The sequence below is a fragment of the Trichosurus vulpecula genome, chromosome X, assembly GCF_011100635.1.
Source record: "Trichosurus vulpecula isolate mTriVul1 chromosome X, mTriVul1.pri, whole genome shotgun sequence".
In the NCBI taxonomy this organism is placed as follows: domain Eukaryota; kingdom Metazoa; phylum Chordata; class Mammalia; order Diprotodontia; family Phalangeridae; genus Trichosurus; species Trichosurus vulpecula.
In genome coordinates, this window is record NC_050582.1 from 49,719,751 (window position 1) to 49,741,274 (window position 21,524).

General features: G+C 41.4%; 1 protein-coding gene across 10 annotated transcripts in view; it reads left to right on the forward strand.

Annotated features, from left to right (window-relative positions):
- Nucleotides 1-15,829: 15,829 nt before the first annotated feature.
- The window catches only part of THOC2 (THO complex 2), a 98,919-nt gene continuing 93,224 nt past the window's right edge, over nucleotides 15,830-21,524 (forward strand). For all 10 annotated transcript variants that reach the window (XR_005009218.1, XR_005009217.1, XR_005009219.1 and 7 more), the window contains exon 1: nucleotides 15,830-16,041. Coding sequence is in view for 7 of the 10 variants with exons in the window: in XM_036739882.1 (XP_036595777.1) it covers nucleotides 15,872-16,041 (170 nt within the window). In the remaining 3 variants the exon portion in view is untranslated. The remainder of the gene's footprint in view (nucleotides 16,042-21,524) is intronic.

Genomic DNA, 21,524 nt, shown 5'->3' on the forward strand with positions numbered 1-21,524 from the left:
GATGAGACCTGTAGTTCTCAAGAGAAGAAATCTAAGTTATCAACAACCACATGGAAGAATGCTCCAAACCACTAATAGAGAAATGCAAATTAAAGGAACCCTGAGGTTCCACCTCATACCCATCAGAGTGGCAAAGTTAAGAAAATGAAGGTGACAACTGTTGGAAGGGCCTAGGGGAACACAGACACATTGATGCACTATTGGTGGAGCTATGATTTGATCTAGCCCAGGGGTGGGGAACCTGCAGCTTCAAGGCCACATGTGGCCCTCTAGGTCCTCCAGTGCAACCCTTTGACTGAATTTAAACTTCACAGAACAAATCTCCTTAATAAAAGGATTTGTTCTGTAAAACTTGGATCCAGTCAAAAGGCTTCACCCAAGGACCTAGAAGCCACATGTGGCCTCAAGGCTACAGGTTTCCCACTCCTGATCAAGCCATTCTGGAAAGCAATTTGGAACTATGCCTCAAAAGTTACTAAATTGTGCATACCCTTTGACCCAGAAATTCACTATGCCAATATCCCAAAGAGAATAAAGAAAGAGGAAAAGGAACCATATGTATGAACATGGCAGCTCTTTTTATAGTTCTAAAGATCTGGACACTAAGGAGGTGCTCATCAATTGGGGAATAGCGGAACAAATTATGATAATTGAATAGAAATTTTACTAATATGTATTGGCTAATTTGATAGAAGTAAAAAATGACAAATATTGGAGGGAATGTAGAAAAATTGGGACACTAGTACACTGTTAGAAAAGGTGTGAATTGATCCAACCATTTTGGAGAGCAATCTGGAATTATGCCCAAAGATATAAAATTGTGTATACCCTTTGACCCAGCAATACCACTATTAGATCTGTTTCCTAAGGTGATCAAGGAGAAAAAGGAAAAGAACCTGTATGTACTAAAATATTTATAACTGTTCTTTTGTGGTGGTAAAAAACTGGAAATTCAGTGAGTAGAGCACTGGCCCTGGAGTCAGGAGGACCTGAGTTCAAATTCGGCCTCAGACACTTGACACACTTACTAGCTGTGTGACCTTGGGCAAGTCACTTAACCCCAATTGCCCTGCCTCCCCCCCTGCAAAAAAAGACAAAAAACCCCTCAAAAACAAAACAAAAAAACCCTGGAAATTGAGGGGATGTCCATCAATCAGGGAATGGCTGAATAAGTTGTAGTATATGATTGTGATGGAATACTACGAGCAGGTTGATTTTAGAAAAAACATGGAAAGATTTGCATGAAATAATGAAGAGTGAAATGAGCAGAACCAAGAGAACAAATGACTAAGCTATTCTGAGTCATATGAATATTCAAATCAACTACAAAGGACCTATAAAGGAAGATGCCATCCACTTTTAGAGAAAAAACTGATATATGGAAGTATGGATTCTACGATTTTCACACTCACCCACACATACATACTCATGTCAAATGTTGGCCTTTTCTAGTGTAAGGCTGGGAGGGAGGGAGACAGCTCAGAACTCAAAATGTAACAAAAATCTTTATAATAATTAAGATTTTTTTATTTTTAGTTTACAACACTCAGTTCCACATAATTTTGAGTTCCAGATTTTCTTCTCCCCCTCCTCCCTCCCTCCCCAAGACGGCATGGAATCTGATATATCTTCTACATATAACTTTGCATTGAACTTATTTACACAATAGTCAAATTGTAAAGAAGAATTATGACAAATGGAATGAATCATGAAAAAGAAGAAACAAAACCAAAACAAAAAAAAAACCAAAGGGAAAAAAGGAGAGCATACAGTGCCTCAATCTGCATTCAGACTCCATAGTTCTTTCTCTGGATGTAGATAGCTCTCTCCATAAAAACTTTTTTTTTAAAAAGGAAGAAACTAAGGAGGTACTCATGAATTGGGGAATAGCTGAACAAATTATGGTACTTGAATAGAAAGAATGCTATTGTAACATGAGAAATAGTGAAAGGGATCGATTCAGTGAAATCTAGGAAGACTTTTCAATGTAGAATGAAGTGAGCAGAACCAGAACAACTTATGCTGTTTGTCCTTCATTTTTGAAGAGGACCAATGACATCATGGGGTGATGTCTTGATTCCTTCGTGAATTGGGTTTAAGTGAGGCAGAGCTGCACAAAGTTGTCACCCTCATTCTCTCTTCCAGTCATCAAAGTCTAGAAGCAAAATGAAAGTCAGGATGACTGGCAATGGCCCGGGATGCAGTAGATCATGATCTTGGTGTCTTTGATGTGTGACCAAGTTTTAAATGCCTGCCTCAGCTGCCTTCATGGCCATTGGAACGAATTGTTCTCATCCGCCCCTTGCACCAGGGAAAGTTGTCACATACTTGGAATAGACACCCCACCAACTCATCAATGGGTTTGTGGCCCATCAGTTACCCTCAACCTGTTTTTGTCTGTCTGCCAAAGTGTGGCTGCTACATGCGCATGCTACAGCTTCTTGGGGATGAGGCGCTCTGGAAAGGGCTTGGTGCTAGACCTTCTTGAACACTCATATACCCCAACAACGACACTATAAAAACTTGGAAAGACTTTTAAAATTGTTTTTTGCCATAGCACCTTATGAAATTGTTCCTTATAGCTGTGAACTGAATCAGTGGAAGGTGTGGCCACATTGATAAAACATTGAAATAATAAGCCAAATTAGGCTGTCAAATTAATGGTAAATATTTGAAGAGGAAAGAGATCACTAAGGCTGGGTTGGTCAAGGAAGGCTTTATGAATAGGTGGGATTTTAGTGGCTAACTGGAGAGGAAGGCAGAAGGCATTCTAAGTGGGGGTAGCAATGGGAGCAAAGGACTGAAGTCAGAAATACACTTGGTGTGTTCAAGGGCTCAGAGAGCAGATCTATTTGACTGTAGGAGAGGGTTTGTGGAAGGAAGTGATAGGGGACAAGATTGGAAACAGAAGTTTGTACAGGGCCTTGAGAGCTCTGTTATTTATTCAGTAAACATTTCCTAAGCATCTGTGATGTGCCAGGCATTGTGTTAGACACTGAGGATACAAGGAAAGGTAAAAGACAGTCCCTGCTCTCAAGGAGCTCACAGTCTAATGAGGGAGACAACATGCAAATAACTATGTGCAAACAAGATAAAGATACACATGGGATAAATTAAAAAGTCACTGGAAGGAATACATTAGATTTAAGGAGTAGGGGTGGGGTGGGAAAGGTTTTCTGTTTTAGTGGGAACTTGAAGCCAAGAAAGCGAGGAGGCTGAGATGAGAAGGAAGAGCATTCCAGGCATGGGAAGCAGCCAATAAATGGAGTATCTTGTTCAAGTAACATGAAGAAGGTCAGTGCCATTGGATCAAAGAGTACATAGGAGGGTAGAAAGTGTAAGAAGAATGGGGTGACGTGACTTATGACATTTTGAATGTCAAAAGAGAATTTTCTCTTTGATTGTGGAGGTAATGGGAGCCACTGGAGCTTACTGAGTAGGGTGGTGGGAGGGATGGTGGTGACATAGTCAGACCTTCACTTTCGGAAGATCGCTTTGCTAAGTGGAGGATGGACTGGAGTGGGGAGAGACTTGAAGGAGGGTCACCAACCAGCAGGCTGCTTCAGTAGTCCCCGTGGGAGGTGATGAGGGCCTGTGCCAGTGTGGTTGCAGTGTCAGAGGAGAAAAGGTAGTGGATATTGGAGAAATGGTAGAATGATAAAATTGACTGGCCTTGATAGCACATTGACTAAGGGGAGTGAGAGAGAGTGAACAATAGAGGTTGACACCTAGTCTGGATGATTGAGAGGATGGTTGTGCTTTGGGCAGTAAGAATGAAGTTAGGGAGAGGGGGGGAGAAGATAATGAGTTCAGTTCTGGACATGATGAGTTTAAGATGTCTCTGGGAAATACAGTTTAAGATGTCTAAAAGGCAGCTGGAGATGAAAGAGTAATGGAAGTCCAAAGAGATGTTAGGGCTGGAGAAGTAGATAATTGGATCCATGGGAGCTGATGAGATCGGCAAGTGAAAGAGTACATACAGAGAAGAGAAGTCATGCCCAGGACAGAGCCTTTGGGGGCACCCATAGTTACTGGGTATGAACTGGATGAAAATCCAGCAAAGTACACTGAAAAGGAGAAGTGAGATAAGGAGAATAAACTAGAGAACTGGGTGAGAGTTGGACAAACTAGAGAGAAGAGAGTATCAAAGAGATCAGAGTGATCAGTAGTGTCAAAGGCAGTAGGGAGGTCAAGAAGGATGAGGATCGAGAAAAGGCCATTGGATTTGGCAATGAAGATATTGATGACAACTTTGGAAAGAGCGGTTTCAACTGAATGATGAGAAGTGAGAGTAAGAGGAAAGGAAGTAGAGGCATCTATTGTAGATCTCTTTATCAAGGAGTTTAGCCACAAAAGGAAGGAGAGATATGTTATAGTAATGGGGATGGATGGCTTAACTGAGGCTTTTTTGAAGATGAGGGCCACAGGGATGTTTGTAGGCAGAAGAGAAGCAGCTAGTAGACAGTGAGAGATTAAAGAAACATGAAAGAGTGGGGATGATAGAGGGGGTGATCTGCTGGAGAAGACAGTATGGAAGGGGATCACTTGTGCATGTAGAGGGGTTTGTCTTGGTCAGGGAAAGGGTCACCTCATTATGTGAAACAGGTGAATGCAGAGAGTGTCAGAAGGCATCCGGGTGATGTGAGATGAAGAGGAAGGGAGAACAGGGAGTTCTTGGTGGATGCCCTCAGTTTTTTTCAGTAAAGTATGAGAAAGGTTCTCAGCTGAGAGGGTGGGGAGAGGGAGAGCCATGAGAGGTTTGAGGAGGGGTGAAAATGTTTTATTGTTATTGCAATTACCTGACAATATAGTGATCACAGTATTTAAAAAAATAAGGTCATGGATTCTAGGTTAAGAATCCTTGTATGCTTTTAAAGTATGTTTTCACACTTATCATTCACTAGGTTGTTGAGTTCATTTGTTTCTGGCCCATTTCACTAATTTATTTTTCTATGTTTTTACCCAGCACCAAGTAATTTTGGTAATTACCATTTTGTCATATACTTTGAGGTCTAGAAGTGCTATTCCCCCTTCATTCCTACCTTTTCTCATTATTTTTCTTGAGATTTTAAACCATTTATTCCTTCAAGTGAAAATTTGTTATTATTTTGCCTAGCTCTATATAGCATCCTCTTGGCAGTTTGATTGATATGGCACTAGATTTGTAAATTAATTTAGGTAGTATCATAACTTTTTACTATATTGGTACAACCCAGCCATGATCAGTAAATATTCTTCCAGTTATTCAGGTTATTTGTTTGTTTTTGGCAGGGGAGGTGGGGAGGCTTATATATTATAAAAAGTACAGCAGGTGGAGTCAGGATACCAGGATTCAAATATTCAAATAGTCACTCTAATACTTAGTATGGTTATGGGCAAGTCAATGAACCTTCCTGAGTCACAATTTCATCATCTGCTGTACCAAGTGAGAGTGTTGGGCCAGATCAGTCACGGGCTCTTAGATCTACAACTGAAAGGGGGGACCTCAGAGGCCATCTAGTCTGGCCCCTTCATCTCACAGATAAGCAAAGTGCTATCTAATTCTTCAAGTGTTTTGTAGTGATATTTATACAGGGCTTTATGTCCCTGGGTAATTGACCCCCAGATATTTTTACACATTTTCTCGTTATTTTCCCACTAACCTTCTCCGCAGTCTTTGGTGTTTGTGGGTTGAGAAGCCTGGTAACTGCTGCAGCTCACTGATTCAGGGCGTTAGGGCCCGCTCTGCCCGGCTCCTGGTCTCTTTGGTCCACGCCACTCAGGCTGGGCTCTGCTCCGCTCCCAGCTCCCAGCTCCCAGCTCTGTGTGGGATAGACCTCACCCAGAGACCATCCAGGCTGTCCTGGGCTGGAGCCCTGCTTCCCTCTGCTGTTTTATGGGTTCTGCCATTCTAGAGTTGGTTCAGAGCCATTTTTTATAGGTTTTTGGAGGGACTCCTTACGGAGCTCATGCTAGTCCCTGCTTACCAGCCGCCATCTTGGCCACGTTATTTTGAATGGAATTTCTATAATTATTTTAAATGGGATTTAGGTTTCATTATTGTACCTTATTCCCTTCTTTACAGAGACAGAAGCGATGGAGGTAGAATATGGCATATACTGTTGGACTTGATTAATGTGTTGGTTGGTTTTGCTGAACTGCTTTCCCTCCTTTTATAAATCTTTTATTACAAAGGGTATCTCTCTGAATCAGGGAAAGGTAAAGGATATATTGGGAAATGGAAATTATAGGTGCCATCTTCTTTCTTCTGCCACAGCAAGAAGGTATTGAAGCCGCAGCCTCTGACAACCACCCCTTTACCCTTTTAGTGGCTAGTGCCTGATCAGTTGGGGCAAAGGTCCATAGAAGTGGTACAGATTAAGCCCAGGGCCCATAGCCTCACTGCCACTGATACTGTCTTCTGCTTCTGCACGTTATTTATCAACTGAAAATGCTTGCAGGATTTCCCAGATCACTCAGGTATGACCCAATTCACTACTGTTGAAGATTCTGTAGGCAGCAGGTGCAAAAGGTCAAATGTTCACAGCGAAAAGGGTCTTGCGTTATCCAGGCCAATATGTAATGGTGGAGTGGGTTTTTTGGGCTGTAGAAGGAGCACATGGCCAGCTAGGGGTGTAGTAAATAAAAGTGTTGGACTTGGAGTCAGGGAGTCCTGAGTTCAAATCCAGCCTCAGACACATATTCTCCGTGTGACTTTGGGAAAGTCACTTAACCTCTGTCTACTTCTGTTATCTATAATAATTGTAGAACCTAACTCCTAGGGTTGTCATGGGGATCAAGCAAGACAACATTTGTAAAGGCTTTGCAAACCTTTGAGCACTATGCTGTTGCTGCTGCTGACCCACTCTGATAAGGATCTTCTGGAGACCTGCTAGGAATTCACAGCTTCTTTGTGAATGGTCCAAGTACCCTTTCTGACCTGCTAAGAAAAAAAACCCTGCTTACTGTAGCCATTTAAGATGCCACACAGACTCTCACTCCCACACAGGACCAGAGCATAGACATTGAAAGGCAAAACCAATTGAAGGAAGGGTCACAGGTTAAGTTCGAACTGAAAATGCCACTATGCCTGCTTTGTTTACCTCAGTAGTGCCAAACGCAAATAAAATGGGGGCCTACTAAACTGAACACAAAGATCCTTGCAGGCTTCAGACTGACTTAGAAAACCACATTTTCACATTATCTGTGTTCTATTGTATTTTTATTTATTTTGTTAAATGTTTCCCAATTACATTTTAACCTGACTCAGGCTGCGCTCAAGTGTTGCTGGCCTAGTTTTTGACAGCTCTCCTCTATGTCTCAGTGCAAATGCAGGAATCCAAGAGAAGATGAAAACTTTAACCCTGAACAAATCACATAGGCTAGACCTCCTGTTTGAAGAAGGGGATGTAACAAATAAGCATGGTTAAGCAAAACAATTGAACACCTTGGTTATATCTGAAAATGATTCCCTCTCCTCCCCTCTGAGAAAGAAAAGAAAATGCATAGTTCCATCTGTACTTCTAGTTAGTCCACCACCCCTCTGCCAAGAGGAGAGACAGTGAGCCTAAAGGCTCTATCTTATCTCCCCAACTAAGTGGCTAGTTACAACCTTAGAACTTCAGTTCCTTTATTGAAAATGGGATGATAATACCTTCCCTGCCTGCCTCCAGGGTCATTTTGAGGACTGAATGCTTTAGAAATCTATAAAGCTTTTCTGTGATATATTTAAAAAACAAAACAAAAAACAACACATTCCCTATGCTACACAAAATGTAAGTATTTGGTAGTATTAAAGTGATATTCCCCTGCTGACAGACAGAGCTCTTGGGCAGATGTTTCAAATACTTCCCTTCTTTACAGGATAGTGAGTAGAGAAGCTAGCAGCTTTGGTTTGCACCTATTGTATCTCTAGACCAGTAGTCTTTAGGGGGGGTGCAGATTCTAGTCTAGTACCTCTTTTTTTTGGAGGCAACTGGGGTTAAGTGACTTGCCCAGGGTCACACAGCTACTAAGTATCTGAGGCCAGATTTGAACTCAGGTCCTTCTCACTTCAGGGCCAGCCTTCTATGTATTGTTCCACCTAGGTATCCCTAGCACCTCTTTCTCAGAGACTTGGAGAACAGAACAGCTAGTCTTATGGCTCCTTTTCCTGCTCCCCTCAAGGCAGGAATCACAGTCTCCCTTGAAGAAGGGTGGGCAAGATTTCGGAGAGATATCTCAATGCTTACCCTTGCACCTCTTGTCTCTATGTTTAAATGGGGATATATATGTCTCACAGGCACACACAACACATACCCTATGTTTAATTTGAAGGAAAAAAAAAGAAATAAAGTTTACATAAAAGAGCAGGAATTCATTTTGACTTTCTGAGGGAGAGCTCTGGCAGAGTGCTGTGCAGGAGGAACTGTTATCTCTTTTCTCGAGCAAACACCCTGAACATCTGGGAGAAGTCCCATCCCAGTTTGAGAAGTGGATATGATTATAGGCAGTACAGAGATTACATCTAAGTACATGTTTCTCAGAGGCAAAAGTCCAAATGGGCATATTCTTGATTGTATCTGCCTTTAATTAATGGAATGATTCCTTTGAATTTTCTACCACCACTTTGGGCTGTTTTCAGGAGTCCATTAGAGACAAAAATTACCTTTGAAAACTCAACAGTCTAAGATAGGTTTAATTTGCTGTAGGCCAGCCTTAGGATAACAATACCTATGGTACTAACTCGCTTGGTTGCTTTGGGAAGTTCAAATGAGATAATGAAAGGAATGCATTCTGCAGACGGCAAAGCGTGATATAAGCGGCCATCTATAGTGTTATTATTATTGATGATAATGGTAATCATTAAGGTTACTCTAGCTCGATATCATAGAGCTCCATACTTCAATGGATCTGTGTTCTCCTTAATGTGAGTTCTTCCCTAATTGTACAGATTAAAACATATCCACATCTTCTCATCTTGTGTGATTTTAATCACCAACCTGGGACTCAGAGGATCTGGATTCATGGCTCTGTTACTTAGTTTTTATGTGACCTTGGGCAAGTCACTTCCATCCCCTTGGCCTCAGTAAATGTAAAATGAGGGAGGCAGACTAAATGACCCAGGAGGTCCCTCCCAGCTCTAGATTTAGGATCCAAGGATCCTAGTTGTGGGGATTTTATGGGAACTCAGGAACTCACTTTCTGGGTGGTTTTTTGAAACATATCATTTAGAAAGACTTTCTATGGATCTGTTCTTCATGTAAGAGAGCTGAGCTGGGCCAGCTTTTTCATGAAGGCGTTCACTAGAGTCAATCTAAGAATTCCCCTGCTTGTTCCAGGTAGGTTTGGCTTAGGAACTCCTCCTCTACTTCTCAGGCCACTGCTACTAATCATGGGGCCTGGTGAATGTGGAGGTGCCCCATTTTGGGAACCTGCTTCAAGTCTCCTCTCTGTTTGGGTCTCTTTCCAGCTGTCTAGCTCCAGCATCTAACTCTCCTTTTTCTTAATTATTTTTTAACAACGGTCAACAAAAACGATCAAATAAATATACAAAGGAAAGAGTAAGATTGTTCCCAAACCTTTCCTCTTTAACAAAGAAAAATCTAAGGAAATCTCCTCAAGGAGATATAAAAGGGATTCAGGCCTGAGCACACTGTTTATATACCTATTGTTCCGATAAAACAGAACGCAATTTTTCTTCTATTTCTTTGCTTGCATTTTTCTTGTCTACTTTCCTCACTCTCCATGGTACTTGTGGGACTCTATAATCACCCCGTTCCCATTTTAAAAAACCTAGCTGATGTTCAAGACATACATTATATTTAATTATTTCATATGCATTTTATCTTTAAATTAAATTTTCTACATTGGCTTCTGAGACATTTACTTCTTGGCCTTTTAGGCTTTGTTTAGCCTAAGGAAAATCCTAGAAAGATTAGGTAGAAACAGACTCACTATTTGGGGAATTCTAAAATTTTTGGACACTTGCTAAATTCAAATGTGGAAGAACCTTCAATAACAACAATGACAAGAGCTTTATTGATGTCTTTTGGACTTTTAATAACCCAGTTACTTTCTGATATCTTCCCCCTCCCCACCAGTCTGTCCTCAGTCCTAGGGGTTCTTAACTTTTCTTGGGTCTTGGACTCCTTTGGCAGTCTGGGGAAGCCTAGGGACCCTTTCTCAGAATCACATTATGAATTGCATAAAATAAAGTACATAGGAAGATCAAGGAAGCCAATCATACTGACATAATAACCACCTCTCTGAAAGAAAATGTGTGTTGGATACACTTTTAAGTCTAATCTGTATTATGAAGATTTTCTCCATTGCTTTTTAAAAGTTTAGACCAGGCCTGTACAACCTGCGGCTAGCACACCAAAGGATTTCCTCTACATACAAAGGATGTTTTACTCTATATTTTTCCTGAAATCCTTTGGCATGCCAGAAGCAGCTGTAAGGGGGCAGCAGATTGTGCAGGCCTGGTTTAGACAATCAACATAACAATAAGTCTAGCCTTAATTTGTAGAGTTTTCTGATTTCTGAGGTGTAAATGCTCACACTAAAAATTTAACAATTGGCTTTTTTTTTGGAGGTAATCAGAGTTAAGTGACTTGCCCATGGTCACACAGCTAGTAAGTTATCTGAGACTGGATTCGAACTCAGATCCTCCTGACTCTAGGGCTGGTGCTCTATCCACTGGGCCACCCATATGCCAACAATTGGCACTTGGAGCCCATAGGAGCTGGCTCTAGCACACCACTGGAGACAACTGTAGTTTCAATCCTTCAAGACTCAGGTCAGTTCCCACCTTCCCCATGAACTTCCCCATGGCCCACATTTATCTGTCCTTTGACTTTCACAGCACTTATTTCCTGCATCACAAAACAATCATAATCATGACAATAATAAATTTATAATGATGTTTTTAATAGCTGTCACTATGCTGAATAGTCATGGAATGAAACTTTCAGAACATAGAGACCTAACAGACTTAGAGGCAGCTAGATGGTATAGTGGATAGAGCACTAAACTCAGAAGACCTGAGTTCAAATTCAGTGTCAGATACTTACTACCTGTGTGACCTTGAGCAAATCACTTAATTTTCTATCTGCCTCAGTTTTCTTACCTGTAAAACGGGTATAACAATAGCATCTTGCTCCCAGGGTTGTTGTGAAGGTCGAATGAGATAATATCTGTAAAGAGCCTGGCACAGAGTAGGTTCTTGATAAATGCTAGCTATTATTATTAGTAGTAGTAGAAGAAGAAATCTGAACCTTGTGGCGACTTGATGAAGCCCATAATTTCTTGTCTATTCCTGCGGTCATCACAAAAGATGTTTTAAGTGAATCTAGAGAAGATGAGTTTATATCCCAATATCAATATTCAATTATAACAAGTGGCCATTTTATCCACCTGGGAAATAGCAAAATATTAAATATAAAGGGATTGGGGAAGGGAGGCAGTACAGCACAGTGGATAGAGAACTAGCCTTGGAATCAAGAAGACCCGGGCCAGTCAGTCAATTAGTGCCTAAGGTATATGGCCAGGCACTGTGCTAAGTGCTGGGGGTACAAAGAAAGCCAAAAAACTGTCTCTACTCTCAAGGGACTTGAAGTATAGGAAAGGTACCATGCAAACAACTGTGTGTAAACAAGATATGCATAGGAGAAATTAGAGATAATCTCAGAGGGTAGGCACTAGAATGAAGAGGGATTGGGAATGGCTTCTTATAGAAGGTGACACTTTAGTTGAGACTTAGACTTGAAGTCTTCCCCTTGAAGTCAGGGAAGCCAAGAGGCAGAATGAAGGAGAGAGACCATTTCAGGCATGAGAGCCAGCCAGTGAAAAGATTGAAAGTTAGGAGATGGTGGATCCTGGGAGAGTAACAGTAAGGAGGCCCAAGTCATTGCATCATAGAGTGTACAGAGAGTAGAAAAGTAGAGAAACACTACAAAGGTAGGAAGGAGCCAGTTTGGGAAGGGCTTAAAAGTCACACAGATTTTTCTACTTGATCCTGAAGGTGATAGGGAGCCACTGAAGTTTATTGAATAGGAGAGTGACATGGACAGAGCTGTACTTTAGGACAAGGCTGTCCAAAATATGGCCTGAGGGCTGTGGGCCACAGTGCGATTTTATGTGGCCCACCTGTGGGTTTTAATTTTCACAAGTGAAAAAATAAAATAATAATTTGCATGGAATGCATATTAGATTTTTTAGTTCCATCACTAATAAATAATCTTGTTGATGTTAATTTTCTTTGGTGTTTTTAAGCAGTAAATACGGATGGAGCATATTGCACAGAATTTTCAGTTGATCTGTGGAATGCGTTCCGTCTGTACGATGAAGACTAGTCAGTTTGCACCTACCTTTATACTGTTGTGTTGTTGCTTTGTTGTTTTGTGTTTGCTTTCATGCTTCTCACCTTCACGTGTCATATTGATGATGCGCATTCCCCCACTTTCTATTAGTGTACTGTATTTTTTATTCTGGGTGCAGCCCTCGAATAATTATTATATTTTAATGCTGCCCTAAAATAAGCTAAGGTTGGGCAGTCCTGCTTTAGGAAGGTCAACTTGATACCTGAGTGGAGGATGGATTGGAATGAAGAGAGACGAGGTAGGGGTAACTATCAGGAGACTATTGTAATATACCAGATTCAAGAGCTGCATCAGAGCAGAGAGGGGGGTATGTGTGCATGTATATACGTATCTCTCTCAATATTTCTGGTTATATCATCTCTCTCTTACTCATTTCTCTCTCTCTCTGTATATATATACATACACACATACACACACACACACACACACATATATATACATATATATATATATATATATATATATATATATATGTAACGTAAGTATAAATTACAGGACTTGGCAACTGATTGGATAGAAGGGCTGAGAAAAAGTGAAAGGTAGAAAATGACACCTAGGTTTTGAACCTGGGTGACCAATAGGATGGTGGTATTCTTTTTTTTTTTTGGAGGGGGGAAGGCAGGACAATCGGGGTTAAGTGACTTGCCCAAGGTCACACAGCTAGTAAGTGTGTCAAGTGTCTGAGATTGAATTTGAACTCAGATCCTGGTCAGGTCCCTGACTCCAGGGCTGGTGCTCAACTCACTGTGCTACCTAGTAATAGGGAAATTTGGAAAAGAGGAGGGTTTGGGGAAAGGTAATGAGTTTACTTCTGCACTTGTTGAGTTTGAGACTTTTATAGGACATCCAGTTTGAGATGTTCAACAGGCAGCTGGAGAGGCCAGACTGTAGGGCAGGAAGAAGGTTTGAGATGGATAAATGGATCTGAGAATCACCTCCATAGAGATGATAATTGAATCAATGGGAGACCATCAAGTAAAATAGTATGGTCAGAGAAGAGGACCCAGGATTGAATCGTGTGTGTGTGTGTGTGTGTGTGTGTGTGTGTGTGTGTGTGTGTGTGAATATATACATTTAGTGGGCCTGACCTGGATGAAAATACAGAAAAGGAGCCTGAGAAGGAACAGAAAGGTAGAAGAAGCAAAAGTGAGCAGTGCCACAAAAACTCAGAGAGAAGAGAGTTTCCAGGAGGGTGATGGACACTGTTAGAGGCAGTACAGAGTGATCAAGGAGGATGAGGACTGAAAAAAGGTCATGAAATTTAGCAATCAAGAGATCATTGGTAACTTTGGAGAGGGCAGTTTCATTTGAATGATGACAGCACAAATCAGGCCTCTGACATGTACTGGCTGTATGACCTTGGACAGGTCACTTAACTTGCCAGTGGTCTAGGTCACTGTTTAAATTGCAGAGAAGGTGCCAAACTGAACTGGTAGAGTGAGCTTTCTTAGGAGTTCCTTATGCTAATGAAATCACAGATGTGGTTCAAAACAAACAAACAAACAAAAATCTACTTCCAGATAAAGAACTGATGAACCGTGAGTGCAGATTGAAGAATTTTTTTTTGTTTATTTTTCTTCCTTTCTTTGTAACATAGCTAATGTGGAAATACGTTTTGCATGACTTCATATATATAATAGGCATCATGTTTCTTGCCTTCTTAGTGAGTGAGGGAGGGAGAAAATTTGGAACTGAAAATAAAAATAAAAAAATCCTACTCTTTCTCTAGTTTAACTTTGTCAGTAAGCATATTTTGTGAAATGTTAGAGAAATTTTATATTCTTTGAATTGTGTCTCTACTGTCAATGTGTGTCTCTAAAATATTTCATTTCTCAAAGAAAAATAAACAAACAAATGTAGCTTTCATGTTTCTGCTTCTTTCTTAACCCCATCAAAAGTGAGGAGGCCTAGGTAATAATAAAAATGTCGATTATATTCTGGCTTTTATTGTCCTCTGATTTTCATGTTTCAGTCTTGTTTCTTCAAGTACATGGTAAAATTTTTGAGAACAGAAACTATCATTTATATGTTTTCAAAAAATTCTCTACAGTTTAGTGATGAACAACAAATGGGATAATGCATGTTTAAGTACTTTGTAAGCCATAAAGTTCTATGGTTGCCCAGGACAAAAAATAGATATATTTAAACACATAAAACCTTCTTTTGAACCGGTGCTCCACAACTGACCTCCTCTGACTCAATGGATGTATCATCCCAGCAAGCAGGTGATCTTGGGCCCCAGGTTAATAACCCATGGACTAGATTATCTAGACAGTCCTAACATCCTGTGATCTCAAATCGCTTCCTTCCTGTGGACCTCTCAACGCAATGAGGTCTCTAAGTTTATCCTTGTTACAGAAGTAGAAAGTTACCTTTTCTGAGCTTCCTAGTATGTTAAGGTAGATAATAAAGTTTACATGATGAATGGAGAAATGTAGGATCTCAATATGTTGTGCAAGCCCTGTTGTGTTACACAAAGGAAAACAGGTACTTGGATGGGAAAGGACTCGGTATCACAGTTAAGTCAGAGCTACAAGGGGTTTTTAGAATCTGACTACTTTTGAAACACTCCTGTGGTTGTGGAGGAAATGGAGATTCATAGTGAAAGGAAGGGAAGATCATATCATGTCTGAGCCCTCTAGTGCTCTTAGAGACCAGGTAGTCTCAGGGTCTCCAGTTAAAAAGGGAGCAACTGAGATATAGACCAGGGAAGGGATTTAGGACAAAGAGATGTCAGAGTGCAAAGAGGCTTTAGAGACTTCAACCTAGTGCTGCTGCAGTGGAGAAAAATCGAGGCCAAGAGAAGAGTTTAAAAGTCTTGGGACCACAGAATGTTAGAGCTCTAAAGGGGAAGATTAAATACAGAGAGGATTTAGGGTATTAGGATGCTGGATTGTAAGAGCCCTTAACGGCCATAGCTGGAATTAAAATCTCTACGAGGGTTTCCTTTCTTGCAGGTTAAGTTTAACTTATGGGACTTTCACTTTCATGTTTCTCTCCAGGACCGTGCTGCTAATGGATGTTTAAAGGATACCTTCTGTCTGGACTGTTTCCACAATTTTTTTGGCTAGGGTAAGCAGCTCGGTAGAGGGGCGTTAAGCATTGGGAGCCAGTCGGCCCCACTTGCGTTGAAAGGGGGAAACTGAGGCATGGAGCGGGGAAGGCCGAGCCTATACCGTGATTGCCCCCACTGTGTGCTCATGCACACGTGGCGGACACAGCTCGAGGCTGGGTTCTCACCACAAGCTCCCTTGGGGCTCGAAGAGGGAGGCGGGGTGGGTGGCCCGGCGAGCGCAGGCACCAGGGCGACTTTCCTTGTCTCCCCCCACCGCCCTGCCGCTCCCTTTTTTGACCAGGGATGCCGTGAGGCGAGTGGCGCGCCTCCGCCTACAAGAACCTGAGAGCGCGGGCTCGTGCCCGCGCTCGCTCGTGCCCGCCCTCGCGGGGAGGGGCGGTTGTGGGCGGGGGTGGGGCCGGCTCTGAAGTCTGGTAGGCGGGGAAGGTGGTGAGCGAGCGCTGCGGCTCCGAGCATGCCCCGTGGGCGGTGCTCCCCTTTGACCCTCTCTCTCTCACTATACATCCGGGCTCCAGCTCCTCGAGAGAGGAAGATGGCGGCGGCGGCGGCGGCGGCGAGCGGAGCGACTTCGGTGGTTCCCTACGAGTGGATAAAAAACTGGGAGAAAGTGGGCAAGCTCGAATTGTAAGTAGATGGGCTATTAGGGGATCATCGGGCCACCATGCTGTGCCCCGAGAGTTTTTCGGGATCGATGAGGCTTTTTGGTGGTGGTGGGGGGGCGGCGGCTCTCCTTCTCTCCCCCACCCTTCCCCCTCTCCCCTAGACGGCGGCTGAGAATTAGTGAGGACTTTATAAGTCCAGAGGCCTCGGTCCCCGGGCAAAGCTCTGGGCCTCCGCCCCTACTCCGCGGAGGGCAGCCCGCACCCCTCCGATCTTTAAATCTGTCATACACGGCCTGGCGCTTCCCGCTCTGTGCTTTCGCATCGAGTCCGGGAGCGCTCCCTCAGTTTGAGGCCCCGGCCCTCCCTTTCCCGGTCCTCTCCTTGCCCCGCGCTCCTGTACCTCGACCCCACTTTTCCCACTCCCTACTTGCACGTACTCTCGCCGATTCTGGTTCCTCCCAAACTCCTTTTGCTCCTGGTTTCCCTCCCCGACGCCTCCCTCTTTTCCTTCGCTCCTTGTCCCGCCGCCCCCTGCCGCGTTCCCCATCTCCTAGGTCCTCACTCTCCAGGGCCTCCAGCCGAATTTCCCCTGCTCCTGGTTTCCTCCCTCCGCACCCTATTGCTCTTGCCCTCCCCCCTTTTTTTCTGCTCCTGGTCTCCCTGTGGCGCCCCCCCCCGGCCGACTTTCTTCGGCTTCTGGTCCCCCCCCCCCGCCCAGCCGAGTTTTTCCTGCTCTTTCCCCCCCCCCTCCCGCCCCCTGCCGAGTTTTCTCTGCTCTTCCCCTCCCCCCGCCAAGTTTCTCTTGCTTTTGGTCCCCCCCCCGTTCCCTCTTGTTCTTGCTCCTCCCCTCCCCCCCAGTCTTTCCCATTCCCTCCCTAATGGCCCCTCATGGTGTTCCCTCCTCGCTCCCAGTTTCTCTCCCCCTCCCCGTTGCTCCCTCCGCGTTCCTTCCTCTCCCCGCCTTGTCTACCTTCCAACCCCTCCCAATCCATCTTTCCTATGCAGTTCCGTCAACTCTTTTGCATTCTTTCTCTTCCCCCTTCCCATTTCGCCCCTTTTCCTTTCTCCCTTACCCCTTCCCCTCCCTTCCAGTCGTCGTCGACTCCCCCCACCTCTCCCAGGGGTTCCAGCTCAGCCCTCGGCTCCTGGGACTCCCTGGCGCTTTTCTTCTGCCCCGAAGCGATTTGCTTTCCCGCCGGAGTTGCGGCTGAGCGCCCGCAGCGGTTTCTCACTGGTTCCCTCTTTCCTGCTAACATTCTCGGCCAGGGCTTCTTCATGCCAAGTTTCTTGATTCTTACTCTTGGGGCACTTTTCTTTCTCGGCCCACAGTTTGGAGGGGGGGTGTTCGAGGCCAACGTGTGTGTGTGTCTCTTTGGGCATCAACATGTAACAATTTTAGAGAGGCAACTGCCTCCTTGCTTACCTTCGATGAAATTTCTGCCGTTCCATACCTGCTTCCGCTCCCATTTTGTTCAGTATTTTGACTGCCACGAGTTTTAGCTGCTGTAATGATGATGGCAGGTGTTAATGGGTTAGGTTTGTCCTGTGGCTTTAATTGATGGCAATGGACAATGCAGTTTTCTTTAATCATACAATACTTTTAATGTCTTGTAACATGAGCCCACATGCTATATTCACATTCTATTTAAAAAATAGTTTTTTGGTTATTAAAAAACTCATGGTCTCAAATTTGGGAAAAGTGCGAAGGGAATGATATTGTCCATTCTCTACTCTTCTTTCAGAAAATGTTGAAGGACTTAAACTAGTTCAAAAAATACGGCATATAGGTTGACATTGACTTTAAATATTTCATTTTTTAATAGAATCTAAATGATCAAAGTAAATTCACTTTAGCAGCAGGGGGTTTACTCCCATTCTCCAAGCAGTAGAAACAAGTTTAATACTTATGGCTCTTTGTATTGTAAATAATTCAGATTTAACCTCCAGCGTATTAATTTGAAAATTTAAAACAAGGTGGCAGTATTAAACATTGTTAGAGGTTTTTTTTTGGACCAGCTTTGTATTTGAGAAGATGTGAATCCTCTGAATTTTGGTTTTTAGATGTTCCTAAGTTAGAGCTTTTAAATATATATATATTTATACGGCCCAATGGGAGATTTAACTCCTCCATGAAACATTTGAGGACTGGACTACACTTTTAGTGCAAAAGGAATTGAAACAAAGACTTTGTAGTTCATTGGGCTTATTCTCTGATTACTGTCTTGTCTCTTCAACAAGATAAAGCTCTGAGAGACCAAAGACCCTTTATTTTTGCCTCCTTTCCAAATCTTACAGTGGTGAACTGTGATGTTAATGTGATTAAAGATCTTCCCTGCCCATTAATCCCATTAACAGGTCTTTGGTGGAGCAAGTTAAGGGAAGCTTGATTAAGAGACAGATGGTTCTATATGGAGAGTCTCTTATATTCTTCGATACTGTACGGGCATATTCATGGTTACCATCAATATTGTGACACTTGCCTTACGGAAACATTAACATGTGGATATTTTAAAGTAATATTTTGTGGACTGATTGTTAGGTGATTTTAGGTGATTGTTAGGAACATCTTCCATTTACCCTGGCCACTTTGCAAAGTTTCGAAGTCTTTAAATCATCAATTCAACAAGTGGTCAAAAAGCAAGATTGCCTCTGTCCTTTAGGACTGTAACATTCTAATGGGGGAAACTATAAATAAAAGGGAGTAAATTAAATTTTAAAAGGGAGTAAAATATGATAAAAGTGAGTAAATAAGGGAGGAAAGGAAGAGGGAAGGAAAGGTGGAGCCAGGGCATAATGATGAAGTTAGGAGAATGAATGATGACTGGTCTGGGCTGACCATAAGTTCCAAGGAATTTGATATTTTACAAAAATAAGTGTGTGCATATGTGTATACATACATATACACACAATTTTTATTTAAAAAAAAAAAGGCCTGAACAGTATGTTGATTCCTGCTTGGTAAGTCTCTGTTGTCAATAATGTGCAAGTCAGTTCATTTATACAGGGTTTAATATAAATTTCGTAGATTGCTTAGCTTTCCTACTGCTGTTTTTGGGATAGTTTTGCTATTTAACAGAAAGTATTTAGGGTTGAGGGCAGGGAAATTCAGAGCATTCTTTTTGTGGTGAAAAGCTCCGTGGAGGTTTTAAAACTAATAAGTACAACTTTGTGATTACTTTTCTGATTTTCAGTTATATAATCCATTTTAAATTTTTCTATAATGGAACACCTTTGCAATAGTGGTTTTGAAAACTCAGACAGTTATCAGCAATTTACTGTGTAGTTAACAGATTTCTGCAAGATGATTTTATTTGCATTATATTCAAATCAATGTAGTAACTTATAGCTAGGTTCTATTATATAAAGAAGAGTTACTGCAAAAGATGTTTTGTAAATTATAATGAAATATTTAACATGTAAATATTTCATAAAGTAGTCTTTCATTATCAAATTAATTTTTTTGTACACAGACTAACTGTTATTCATTTTGGGAAGAGTTAACATTTTTCACTTTTTATTTCCCTGGGCCCAATTAATGATATCTTATTTTTTTTTAGTCCCGTTTTCTGAAAATCTAGAAAATCTAGAACCTCACAAATGATTACCTTGTGTGTGGGAAGATTGGAAGCTTGGGAATAAAATGTGTGAAGATAGATGCTTATCACCATCACCATCAATATTACCAAATATTTAGAATTATAGCTCAAATTTATTTTCTCTCCTTGGTCAAAATAATCCAATTGAACAAGCATTTATAAAGCATGTATTATGTGCCAGGCATTATGCTAGGTGCTGGAGATAAGAAAATAAAATGACATGGCTGGTCTTCTCTTCTACTGGACTAAGCACATTAGCTTTGGCTAAAATAATGCCTTTGATTGTTAGGCATTTATATGTCTTTCCCTTTGGGATATAAGATCCTTGAGGACAGGGAATAATTATAACTTTGTCTTTCTGTGCTCTGTACCTAGCGCAGTGCCTGGTACATTGTAGGTGCCTGATAAATGCTTGTTGATTGGTTGATTGTTAGTTCATTTTGTGTTTTTTTGAGATTCTTTACCTATTTGAAAGTATTAAGGGTGTCTTATTTCTTTTTAAGTTGTAAGAATTAAAATTTTGTCTATGTTTGACCCTAGAAACTTACTGCTAATAGTCGTTTGTAGGTGCAACATAGTTTGACTGGAAATTTTTCATGTTTTCCAATATATATTGAGCTTTTATGACCTATATTTTAGTTTTACTGTAGTGAAATAGAACTTTTTATAATTTGTTATGATACTACTAGGTAATTGTCAGGGTTATTTAGTGGAGCAAGCCATGTGTTCTTCTATTCTAGCCAACCAACCTTTCTACCTTTCCTTTAAAAATTTTTTTTTTCAATAAGCACTTTTTTTTCTCCCTAACTATTCCTCTCCTGACTTTAGAACCCCCCAACCCCACCCCAAGAAAACAAAGACCAAAGCAACCAAACGAAAACCCTGCAACAAATGAGCATAGTCAAACAAAACATTCCCATATTGATTGTACTAATTGAATGTCCCATTCTGCATATTAGTCCATGCATTCTTTTATTATGTGTACTCAGGAATCATGGTATATTGGAAAATCTTAAGTCTTTCAAACTTGTTCATTTTTACAATGTTATAAATTGTTCTCTCGATTCTGCTCACTTCTGTATTATTTGATACCGGTTCCCAGGTTTCTGTTAGTGACTCTTTAATTATTTCTTATAACAGAATAGTATTCCATTATATACATATACTATAATTTGTTCATTCCCCAATTAAGCGGCACACCCTTAGTTTCCTGTTCTTTGACATTACAAAAAGAACTGCTATAAATATTTTTGTACTTATTGGACCTTTTCTTCTTTCTTTGATATTTTTTGAGATGAGGCTTAATGATGTTATTGCTAGGTCAGAGACTGTGAGTGGTTTAGTAATAACTTTTGGACATAGTTCTTGCTCTTCCCTCACTCCTCCCTCTCCCTTTCTCTATTTCTCCCTCCTTCCTTCCCTTCCTTTTGCTTGACTGATATTTCCTACCCTCTTTTAACAAAAAATAGCAAAACCTACAACCTTGTCTGACAGCTTATATACAATGCTTCACACCTGTTCTCAATTAATAGCCTTTCTTCCTAGAGAAAGACAATATTTTCTCTGTCCATTGGAATTACAATTGATCAGTGCACTTAATCTGGTTTCTAATGGCATTTTAGTGTGTTTGTTTACTACTTTATTGTAGTCATTCTGTTGTATTCTGGTTCTGCTTTGTTTTCTCTGAACGAATTCAAGTGATTCTGTTCATTCTTTTTAATGAAAAGAAATTAAGAGACTTTGTGAGTCTTTCTTTAAAAGTATTTAAAAACTGAGCATTAATGAAATGCTTTTTGTGTTGATATCTGTACTTATCATTATCAATAATTTTTCCATTCGTACTATAGAATTATTCTTGGAGCTCTCCTACCTAATTATAGATCTTTTCATATTGCATAACACATGCAGG